The sequence below is a fragment of the Chrysochloris asiatica genome, unplaced genomic scaffold (genome assembly GCF_000296735.1).
Source record: "Chrysochloris asiatica unplaced genomic scaffold, ChrAsi1.0 scaffold00018, whole genome shotgun sequence".
Classification (NCBI taxonomy): domain Eukaryota; kingdom Metazoa; phylum Chordata; class Mammalia; order Afrosoricida; family Chrysochloridae; genus Chrysochloris; species Chrysochloris asiatica.
Genome location: NW_006408536.1, coordinates 27,690,474 through 27,702,975, shown reverse-complemented (window position 1 = coordinate 27,702,975; position 12,502 = coordinate 27,690,474). Strand labels below are relative to the sequence as shown.

The 12,502-nt window shown below is 41.5% G+C and overlaps 1 protein-coding gene across 1 annotated transcript in view; it reads left to right on the top strand.

Annotated features, from left to right (window-relative positions):
- The window catches only part of WWC3 (WWC family member 3), a 145,812-nt gene that overhangs the window by 60,993 nt on the left and 72,317 nt on the right, over positions 1-12,502 (top strand). Inside the window, exons 4-5 of the mRNA XM_006835645.1 lie at positions 5,592-5,668; positions 7,692-7,771. Of these exons, the coding sequence (XP_006835708.1) occupies positions 5,592-5,668; positions 7,692-7,771 (157 nt within the window). The remainder of the gene's footprint in view (positions 1-5,591; positions 5,669-7,691; positions 7,772-12,502) is intronic.

The following is a 12,502-nucleotide window of genomic DNA, read 5'->3' as shown; positions in this document are numbered from 1 at the left end:
TGGTATGAAACTACTCAGCCAGCTTTAGACTAATTCTCTCTGAAGTAATACACCTGGTCTCTTCTCTACAACTCCATTTTGTAGCATTTTCTCCCTTGTGATGTGTTTTTCTATTTGCCTTTCATTCAACACTGAATTCATTCCTCTACCTGAGAAGCATTTTTTTTTCCCCCTTTCTGGAAGTATTCATTCATTCTTTCTGACAAACTCTAGCCATCAGATGTGTTTAGATGAAGTATATGACCATTTGCAGGATCTTATGGGAAGAAATTCTTGCATGATGTAAAATTATAGCCTGAACCACAGGTCAGGAAACTATGGGGCAAATCCTGTCCACCACGGTTGTTTGTAAGTAAAGCTTTATTGGAACTCAGCCATGCCCATTCCTTTACTTCTTGTCTATGGCAGCTAATAACGAAAGCATTGAGGAGTTTTAAGACAGAGACCTTACGGCCCACAAAGCCTAAAATATTTACTGTCTGACCCTTTACTGAAAAAAGTTTGTTGACCCCTGGCCTATGCTACTGGTAGTCAACCTTGCCTGCAGTTAGAATCTCCTAGAGACTTTAATGAAATACTGCTGCCTGGACTCCACCTCAAGAGATTTTTGTTTAATTGGTCTTGGGTGGGTCCAAGCGTGGTCATTATAATATATTTTTATAAAGTTTCCCAGGATTGAGCTCCACTGGTCTAGGTTGACTGTTATTGTCCCTTCTAGCAGCAGGAATTCCTGGCTTCTGGGAGTTACCAAATCGGGCTGTGAACCTTAAGGTCAGCGGTTCGAAACTACCAGCCGCTCCGCGGGAGAAAGATGAGGCTTTCTACTCCCGTAAAGATTTACACCCTCGGAAACCCTATACAGGGTCGCTATGGGTCGGACCCGACTCAATGGCACTTAACAACAACAACAACATCCCACCATTTACACCAAAAGTCTTCCTGTTGCTGTGATTGTTGTGTGCTGCCGTGGAGTTGGTTTTGACTCATAATGACCCTGTATAGAGTTTCCGAGGCTGTCAATCTTTACAGGAGCAGAAAGGCTCATCTGTCTCCCATGGATCAACTGACAGATTTGATCTGCCTGCCTTGTGTACTGGTGTGGCACTGTAGGATAAGCACTGGACTGCTAAACTGCAAGGTTGTTGGTTCAAATCCACCAGCTGTTCCTTGGAAACCCTATACAGGGTCTCTGTAAGTCAGAACCAATTCGATGGCACTTAACAGCAACAAACCCTGCAGTTAACAGCCCAGAGCAGAATCCACTACACCATCAAGTCTCCATAGGGTAGCTGAGAAAGAGGCTGCCTTATCTCTGGTGAGAAAGTGCTGACCCGCCCTGAATTCTTGTCTTAGGTGGTGGTGAAGTTCTGCCTTATCAGTCATCAGTCTTGCCAGTGTTCTGTGTGAGGCTACAAGCCCATCCCACCAAGACTGTCTTCCACTGGTTCTTTGTTAAAGGGTTTCTCATCTGCTATCTGGGTTAGGATAAGGGCCACAGCGTGGATATTTAGCTTTTGTTTTGCTTGACCTAGCATGTTGGAGCAGGCAGGAGAAAAATAGATCCTGCTGCATTTTTCATGTGTAATAGCTGGCAACCCTCTCTTGCACATGTGTTTACCAAGAGATAATCCCCTAGTCTGTTATGGAGAGAGAGAGTTCTTTGCTCAAGTTTGGTGGACACCTTGCGCGTCTCCCATGAGTTTAGTGGATGAATTTGTTCTTTGAGCCTTTGCTTGTGGTGCCTTTAAAAAGAAGTGTCATCCCCTTCTTAGCTGGCCATGGTTCCTTACATGTGTACTTTGTCCTTGCTCTGATAATTAGTACCTGTTAGTGTGGAACTTGTTGGGACTTGCTGTACTTTCTCCCAGAGTCCTCTCTGTTCCCTTGAGCAGTCTTCTACAGCAGTGATACCTGAGGCACACACCTGGTCCTGTAGGGCAGTCTGCCAGAGAGGCCATCTTTGAAGACTGCTGGTCTTTTCAAGCAGGTTGTTTCCCAGCATGTCTTTAGGTGCCTACAGCGCAGCGGAGGCATGTCTGTCAGGGAGACGAGAAGACTTATGCATGAGTTTCCCCCTTGCAATCAATGTCTGGTAAAGTAGAAACCCAAGATAAACTGGAGTTTGCAGCATTTTGAGTGCCAAGGTCACCTACTTGGTCATGCGCATTAGGGAGTTGGAGGGACATTCCTGCTTATGGTGAACAGCCTAGTGTAATGGAAGGATTTCAGGGGGCTGAGTGCCATGGGCTGCCAAAAGAACCAATAGATCTGTTTTGGAAGAAGTGCAGCCATAGTGCTCCTTGGAGGCCAAGATGGCCAAACTTCATCTCTCATACTTCGGACATATTGTCAGGAGGGACCAGTTGCTGGAGAAGGATATCATGTTTGGTAAGGTCAGAGTTTAAAAAGAGGAAGACCCCCAACGAGATGGATTGGCCAAGTGGCAGCATTGATGGATTGAAGCGTGTCAACAGTAGAGAGGTTGACCCAGGATCAGGCAGTGTTTTATTCTGCTATGCATAAGGTTGCTATGAGTCAGTACCGACTCGATGGCACCTAACAACAACAACAACAACAACTCCTAAGAGCCCAAGTTTTAACATGTGTCCTTCTGTGATTGATGGCGTAGTTACTTCAAGTTACTATAAAACTAAGTTTTTTCATCCATAAAGTGGGCAAATAGAATCACTGCTCTTCTTTCATCAAGATTTTTTTCTATTTTATGAGCATAGATGAAGTGTGAAAGACACCGTATATAGCAAAGTATGATTGTTGTGGTCCAGCTCAGCTTTAACTTAGTTATTATATCATTCAAAACAATATTACATGCCCGAGCAGATTCCTTAGGCTATTTGATACCTCTGCTCACTGAACTCTTAGAGAAGAAAATGTCAGAGACAGAAGTCTGGTCTATATCATAAACCTAGAGAGTGGACACATGTGTTAACAGAGGAAGTGACTTCTTTTTTTATAAATATTGTGAAGTGTATGCTGTTAAAAAATGTGGTCTAGAGCCCTGAAGTACACCTTAGATTCCATAAAATTGTCTATTAGACTTAACAGGAAGATGAAAAAAATTGAGAATTGGTGTTTATAAATGGAATTAAATGTTAAAAGTTATGCCATTGTTCACAAATAGTTTAGCAATTGAAGAGCAAATGTATTCACTGCCTTAGGTACTTGAATTTCCACCACCGTCCAAACCGTGGAATTTTATCTTTTTGGAGATTGAAGCAAAGGTAACAGGTGTAGTGGCACTATGAATAAAACCTATCGTTCCAGATGGTTTTAGCTTTGAATAGCACAAGAGACTAAGTCCTACTGACCTGGACAATAAGAAATGCATATAGTCACATAACAGAAGCCTCTGGAGGGAGGGGAGGGCAGCTTTCCCCATTGCTGAACTTAGTGACTCGGTATTGCCAGCTTATCAGACTCCTCTTCTAGAACTGGGATATCCTTTGGATCTCCTGGGGGAGAGGTAGACACTGGGCAACATTAAGGTGCTCTTAGTTTAAAAGGAGCAATGAGGAAATGTTTGCTATGTAGCTGACTACAGTACCCACTTCACCACCCGGGTGCATTTCAAGTCTCGTTGTTAGGAATCCCTATGAAATTGCACAGACAGAAAGAATTTTTCATTAACAACTTCAGATAATTGTTACTAATGTAAAAATTGTAGTTAACACTATTGAAATTTGGTGTTAGGTTTACTTTTCTACCTGTATGGTAAAGAGCCATGTTCTTCAACAGCAAGTTGACAAGTTCACATACATGCAAGTAACATGCCGGTCCCAGCTTCATTTGCATATTATCTTAGTCTGGAAAGCTGACCTACCAGGATTTTAATGTAGAGGTTTGTTGAAATGATTCCCTTCATTTAAGGGCATTGTGTGAGGCATTACTTTTGTTACTGATCTTAATATATGGAAGCAAAGAGTCAGGTGAGATGGAAGTCATAGGATTTGGAAATAGATATTCTGGTCTGAGAAAACATTCTATGATAAAAAATTTTACCCCATACCTTTGAGAGAACATGATTTTAAATATAAGAAAACTTCCAAGATTTGGAAAAAATATAAAAATATATATAAGAAAGTTTGAGATCAAACTGGCAAACATTTAGGTCCTCTGGGTATTTCTTTTTAGTAGATTCTGTTGTTTGAAATTCTGTCGAATGGGATCTTAGTAACTAAATGTTCCATAACACAGTTTTTAAAATAGGAGTGAATTGAATTGCTCAGACTAACTTTGGATTGGGTTCTAATTGAGGTTATTAAAGAATCCTGCTATTTAAGCAGCTTGATGACTTTGCATATGAGATTGTTTTCCAATATAAGGTCAGGGAGTGATTTTGAATTCATTTCTAATTGTTGGTGCCTAAATTATCAGAATGAAAGGCAGCCTTTGGCATGTATATTGAACAAGTAAAAGAAAGGAGACTGGGACTACAGATGGGTCTTCTGAGCAGGTGGAATATATAGATGAAAGCACCCAGGAGGCAGCTCACCACAGTGTGGTGTGATTCCCCGATGAAGGAGCCCTCCAGCGGCTAAGATAGAACGCAAGGCAAGCTATTGGCCCTACACAAGCAGATCAGTGGTTGCAGAAGCAGAAGGGAAAGATAGAAACAGCAGGAAAAAGCAAGGCAGAGAGTCGAAAGGGTGGTAGAAATTAGGGGCTGCTACTCACTGGGACTTCTGGTGTGGCGCCGTAAGGTTACGTACTGGACTGCTAACCACAAAGTTGGTGGGTCAAACCTACCAGCTGCTCCTCAGAAACATTCTGAGTCAGAACTGAATTGATGGCACTTAACAACAACTTGCTGGCTCAGCTGCTGTATCACCAGAGAAGGGTTGCAGCTCTTGTGGGTGGGCACAAGTGTGTTAAATGTGCTTAGTGTGTGAACAGCTCGGTGTCTTTGCTTCAACCCAAGGTTGTAGCTGTTCATAATGATGCTATGCTTGTAAAGAGGGTTCCTGTCCTGGCCACTACACTGGGATGTGCTTTAGCTATACAGCCATCAAAAACAAGCCATTAGAGCCAAAGTTTGAGTCGTTGCACTTCAATTTGGGCAAAAACAGCTTGAAGTGGGCAGCCTAGTCTTTAACCTGCCCGATTTGGACACATTACTGTGGAGTGGTCTTTGTCTTTTTACAAAAATTTAACTTTATTATTATTATTATTTAAAAACTGGTTCAGGTGGAGACTATAGCTATGAAGCAAATAAAAAATAAAATATACACATTTGGAATACAACTACTGAGAATAGCCACACTTGCCATTTTGTTTTCAGACTTTCTAGTGACTTCTGGGGTCATACTGTTTGCATTGTTCACATATTAAGATGAGTTTTCCATGCCTTAATCATGCCTTCTTTTGTTCTGTCTTTGTACTTTTGGAGCTTAGTAGTTTTATAGTAAGGATCCCTGGTGGCACAACAGGTAAGCACTGAGATGCTAACCAAAAGGTTGATGGCTTGAACCCAGGCGGATTAATATTTTAATATGGGGACTCTGAAATTCCTTTCTAGATGTATTTCTTTATCTTGAAGGATCCTTTATAAAATCCCCCATTTCCCTTCTGTTTAGCCTTCTCTGGATATTCAGCAAATACAAAGTACGACCCACACCAAATTAAAGCAGAAATTGCAAGTCGCCGGGATAGGGTGAGTAAAAAAATAAAGTGTTTTGACAATGAGAAGTGCCATATATATTGTTTATGTACTGTCCCCTGCCCTTTCATGGTGGTCAGTGTGGTTTAGAGTTCATAGCTTATTAATACTTTTTGTTCTGGTCTCTACTTTTTTTCCCCAACAGGAGGAAAAATGTTCCATCTTAAAACCTTAATTCATATATTCGTCTGAGTGTTTAGCGAGTTTAGACACACCCCTATTGGGGAGATCTGATGGCATCAGGCCTGATCTCAAACAGCTGTAGTCTTTTATTTGTTTATTTATTTACTTATTTATTTTTGATAAAAAGATAGCCAGCAAGACTGGCTCCCATTCCACAGTTTCTAAACATAATGACCAATGACAGTGGTTGCAATCTTCACATGATGTCAACATTCCCCACACTCCACCCCACCTCCTTGCCAAATCTTCTCATCTGTCCTTAAAAAACTGTTGACTTTTTGGTCTTACATATATAGACATACACGAGAAGGCTTCAAAAAGTTTGTAGAAATACTTCAGTATCTTTTCATTCCTTTTGTATAGGAATTTTTGAAGCCCCCCCCCCATGTGTGGGTGTATGTAAATACAATACTTAAAGGTGACAATCTTTACTCTTTGATCTAAACTATTACTTAGTTTAAAGGTGACTTTACAGGATAGTGCTTATTCAGGGTATGATGAGCAATTCAGGGCCACAGTCTTGGGGACTGACTTGAACCAACCTCAGTAGGTTGACAGGTTCACAGTCTTGAACCAACCTCAGTAGGTTCAGTAAGTCTGGATTCTTTAAGAATTTGAAGTTCTGGTCTACATTTTTCTCCCTTTGTATCAATATCCATCAATTGTGGCCTTGATAAGAAGATCAGTAGTGGTAGCCAGGTATCATCTAGTTCTTCTGGTTTCCAGGTGGAGGAAACAGTACATCATGGAGATAGTCCTGTGGTCCAGTTCCTACTCTGGTTCTTAGGGGTCCTTCATTCTCTTTTGTTCCAGACAAATAAAGACCAATAGCTGAAAGCTTTAAGCCCCCAGCCACTACTCACCATATTGGGAGGAAGAACATAGTTTTAAGAAAAATGTTATACCAATTGACTGTATTGTTCCATAAGATCATTGGCAGAACACCTTGCCCTTTGACATCTGCCATTTCTTTCTCCCATGGTTGATGTATTCCTAGAAGGCTCATTCCTGCAGAGGCGTATGGTCAGGAGGGTTCTGGTCCTCCTCCTGTATTCTTTGTGTGTCACCTTGGTCCATCCTAAGGTATCTGGGAAAGGGGACAGTTAGCACAGGAGACAACCTGGAAATGAAGCTCTCTTGTCCTAGTGTCTTGTACCCTAAACCGGGGTCTGTCTCTTACTACACTGGTTCTTAACTTTTGTACAACACCTGGGTAGCTTATATAAAGTAGAAGATCCCAGGACCACTCTGAATTAAAGTAGACCTAAGTGGGTCCCAGAATCTGTTAACAAACACTCTAGGTGATTGAGTTACAGGTGGTCAGAGACCATAGTTATAGAAACATTGTTTAATATGTAGTCTCTATGAGCAGTAAGGAGTCCCGGTGTGGCACTGTAGGATCACCACTGTACTGCTAACTGTAAGGTTGCCAGTTCAAACCCACCAGCTGCTCCTTGGAATCCCTATACAGGGTCACTATGGTCAGAACTGACTTTAAGATGCTTAGCAACAACAATGAATAGTAAACAGAAGTAAAAATGATAAAAGTATTACAGGGTTTGCTAAATGTAATGTGCAAATCAGTACCTTGAAAAAGAAAATAGTTACCAGTCCTTCACTTGGATTAGGAAAACGTCAGTGATCTGGGATTTTATCAAGGCGTTCCTTGTAGATTCACTTTTCTGTGCATGTGAATGGAAGTTTATGGAGAAAATATCCACAGAATTGCAAGTGAGTCAAAAACTTAAATGATAATGCTAGTAGTAGCTATAGACATAATTTTTCAGCGTTTGTTTTTGAAAAAAAAAAAAAAAAAGATGTAATTTGTCTTTAGCTTTCCAGGTTAAAACGAGAGCTGACCCAGATGAAGCAAGAACTGCAGTACAAGGAAAAGGGAGTGGAGACCCTGCAAGAGTGAGTTGCCTGCATCCACCCAAGGGAGAATTGGTCTGTGGTTTCATTTTATGCTGACCTGGTGGGTGCTTGGACACGTATCCTGAAGCTTCATGGGCATTTCACTTTTATGCTTTTATATAGGTGCTCATCATTCCCCATTCTTAAGCATTGAAATCTTACTTTTTCTTGAAGTTACACAGTCCTTTTAAATCGAAATACTCAGGAAATGAGACCCTCACTTTTATACTTCTGCATATTGTCTATAGCTGCACTCTTAACAGCTGTTTAAGTCTATTTATTTAGAGTTGGAGTCCTGGTGTAGCGCTGCGGGTTAATGTGCTGGACTGCAAAGTCAGTTGAACCACAAGGTCAGAGGTTCAAGCTCACCAGTCACTCCTCGGAGACCCTATATAGCGTTGTTACAAGTCGGCATCGACTCGATGGCTCTTAATAACACCACCATTTATTTAGAGTTAGTTTTATTTTCTTAAATTTTAATTAAAATTTAAATTCATTTCCATTAAATAGAGTATAAAATTTCATTTCCAAATCTTGGAAGCTGTACCTCAGGTGCTCAGTCAGTAGTCACATGTACTGAACACAGGGTTTCTCACCCTTGGCACATTGACCTTTGGGGTTGTGTGGGGCTGTCCTGTACACTGTAGGAGATTTAGCTACATCCCTGGCCTCCATCTACGAGATTCTAGTAGCAACTTTACTGCACACCGCCCCCAACTTAATGACAACCCCAAAATGTCTGCAGAAATGACTACCTGTCCTCCAGAGGGCACAGTTGTCCCTGGTTTAGAGTCACTAGGCTAGTGGCTACTGCAGTAGACAGCACAGATAATAGACTACTTCCATATCACAGTAGCTTCTATAGACAGAGCTCCTCTATAGCTTTTCCTGCAATTTGCATTTGCAACTAGAACTTTATCCCTACTAAGAGTTGGGGGTGAATTCCTTACAATTCTTGAACTATATGTAATACAGCTCAGCAATTGTAAAGAACAAAAGTCATTGTTTTATGATATGGTGACACTGTTGACCTGAAAGGATTAATTTTCTTAAGGAAGAGTGGGGCATGTCTGTTGATTAAGAATCATTCTGTCTCAGTTCAGAGCCTCGCCTCATTTCCTGAACTTAGGCAGTGCTTCACACTTTTTGTGCCTGCTTTTCATGCTTGTAAAAGGTGATTAAAACCCCCCAAAACCAAATCCATTGTCATTGAGTTGGCTTTGCCTCATAGCAACCCTGTAGAACAGAGTAGAACTACAGGGTTTCCAAGACTGTGATCTTTAGGGGCGCAGACTGCCACAATTTCTCCGCGGAGGTGGGTTTGATTAGCAGCCGAGCACTTACCCACTGCACCACTAGGGCTCATGTCTGGAGGGCAGCACCAGTGCCTGGCACACAATGGTTGGTGGTGGTGATGTGCCATGGAGTCGGTTCCAACTCATAGTAACCCTGTATAGGGTTTCCAAGGCTGTAAATCTTTATGGGAGCAGAAAACCTCAAGTTTCTCCTGTGGAAAGGCTGATAGTTTTGTACTGCTGACCTTGCGGTTAGCAGCCCGTCACACAATAAGCCTTATGTATAAGTGGCGGGAGTCAGTATTGTTACTGTTAGCCATCAACACTGGCAGGATTCTGCTCTTCTGCATCGGGAACTGCATCAGTAACAGTGTGTCCAATGTAACAGCAGTATTGTGTTCTCTAGGGGAGGGAATGAATGAATGTGAGTGTTTGACAAACCTTGTCTTGTTGTCTGTCCTTCTTCTGGGAGAGCAGCCTCCAGACTCAGCTGCCTGGCAGGATGTTTCCCCGTGAGCTATGGGAGTGTCATCCTGGGTCCTTTCTGCTAACTCAGTAGATAAGAAATAAACAAAAGCAATTCAGTTTATTTTGACAGTCATCAACTGTGGCCAGTGCTGACTAGTTGAGTTTGAGGTTTATGAGGATAAGTCAAAAAATATTGCTACTGGGTTTCCAGTTCATACATGCACAGGTTCATTCCCAATAGAGCAGGTTTAGACATGTCTCTCTTGTCTGTGGATGGCGCAGACAAGTTCTCTCAGTAATACATGTCTTAAGGCTCCTTAGGGTATCTTTAAAAAATGAATCCTTTTTTGTGTCATGGACCAAGCATTTTAAGGAAGATCCGGAAGATATAAAAAAATGAGTTCAAGTCTGAGAGGTCAGCTCAGAAAGTTATGGCGACTCTTGGGGGATTCTAAAATCTTGATAGATTTTCTTGAAGAAGGATGATCATGGGGGCTTTTATTTGGAAGAAGTTTGTGGGGTTCCTTGGTTGTTGTTACTGTTTAAAGCTTTTTTATTGTGAATTGAGTAAAGGTATACAGATAAGGAGCTCTGGTAGCATAGTGGTTACGAATCAGGCTGTGAACTTCAAGGACAGCAGTTCCAAACTACCAGCTGTTCTGCAGGAGAAAGATGAGGCTTTCTGCTCCTATAAAGATTTACAGCCTTGGAAACCCTGTATAGGGTTGCTGTGAGTTGGAACCGGCTCCACGGCACATAACTACAATATCAACATACAGATATTATAAAGCTTATCTTAATATAAAGATAAGCTTTATATTAAACAAACATATATCCTGTTTCATCTCCATATTTACAATCCCCTCCATGCAACTTGGTGTGGCACTCTGGGTTAGTGTGCTGGACTGCAAAGTCGGTTTGAACCGAAGCTTGGCAGTTCAAGTTCACCCGCTGCTCCTTGGAAACTCTATACAGAGTTGCTATGGGTTAGAACCGACTCGACAGCACTTAACAACAACAACCATGCAACAACAGTTATCCTGTGTCCTACCCTCCTTCCTATCCCTTCTCAACTTTGTCCTTAGAAAAATGTTGTCCTTTTAATTTTGAATGATTGACCATTCTCTGGTGAGTATATCTTGCTAGTGTGGCCCCTGTCTATGAACCCTTCTACTTCTTGGCTGAAAATTGGGGCATGAGGGTGAGTTCCTTGCCAGACCTGAAGGATGGTCGAGGACCATAGTCTCAATTTCCTCCAGTCTCTTTCTGACCAGTAAACCAGTTTAGTTATTAAACAACTTTGAGTTTTGTTCCACATTTTCTCCCAATCTGTCCAAGACTCTTTAATGTGATCCCTTTCAGGGCAGTTCTTCTGGGCTCGGAGTCATAGAGACTAATGCTGACATATTCCATTAGTCCTCTGGACTCATTGATTCCAAGACTCTTCAGTTCTTCTTCTTTCTTCTGCCCATGGAAATACCTTAGACATCCACTCAGGAGCTTTCAAGATCCCAGACACTGCTCACCCAGACAGGATGCAGAGCACATTGTCTTTGTAGACTGTGTTATGCAAGTTGACTGTGGTGTCCCCTGAGCTCCCAGGCGCAGCAACTGATTACCTTAAGATGTTTAATTATAGCATAGGAATTTTTCATTTTGCCCCTTGTATTCGCCACCACATTCCTCGTTGTGCTTGCATGAAAACATATACAAATATCCTCTTTCAAACCCTTACATATTTGTGAGATATATGAATATATGCACATTCCACTATTACTCCTCTTGATCTTCATCAGTAAGTATTTTAAATCCTTGTTGCTTTCAGCAAGCAAGGTTGTATCATCTGCATGTTGCAGGCTGTTAATGACTCTTCCTCCAATCCTGATGTCACGTCTTCTTCATAGAATCCAGCTTCTTGAATTATTTGCTCAGCATACAGATTGAATAAGTGTGGTGAAAAAATACGACCCTAGTGCACACCATTCATAGTTTAAAATCATTCAGCATTCCCTTGTTCTGTTTGAACAACTGCCTTTTGATCTATGTACACGTTCCTCATGAGCACAATTAAGTTGTTCCAGAGTACTCATTCTCCTCAATGTTGTCCACGATCCACACAATCAAAAGATCGAAGACCACAGCCCTTGGTATGGGTTGCACCTCAATGTAAAGAAAACAAAATCCTCACCACGGGACCAATAAAATATCATCATGATAAATGGAGAAAAGATTCAAATTGTCAAAGATTTCATTTGGCTCAGATCAACCATCAACACTCATGGAAGCAGCAGTCAAGCAATCATTTCTTCTGCCACCCTCCCTCTTGTGAATTGCCCTCCCCCTTCTTGTATATTACCCTCCCCATCACCCAAAGCTAACATATATTTACCCTCTAGTCAGTGAATTACTCTCCCCTCTCTGCCACGCCTGGTATCCATCAAAGAATGTTTCTCATAGTATGGAAACCTTTTCTTAAACTTTAACGGTAATGGTCTCATACAATATTTGTCCCTTTGTGATTGACTAGTTTCACTCAGCATAATGTCCTCCAGGTTCATCTAAGTTGTGAAGTGTTTAGTAGGTTTACTGTTATTCTTTAACAATGTGTACTATTCCATTGTGTGTATGTACCAAAGTTTGTTTATCCATTCTTCCATTGATGGGCAGTTAGACTGTCTCTGTCTTTTGGCTATTGTGATGAACATTGGTGTGCTGGCTCTTATTTCTTGGGGAGATATACCAAGTAAAGAAATTGCTGGGTCATATGGTATTTCTATTTCAGTTTTCTGAGGACATGCCATAACATTTTCCAGAGTGGTTGAACCATTGTATAGCCCCACTAGCAATATACGGAGCTCTGGTAGCGTAGTGGTTATGAATCGGGCTGCGAACCTTAAGGTCAGTGGTTCGAAACTACCAGCTGCTCCACGGGAGAAAGATGAGGCTTTCTACTCCCGTAAAGATTTAC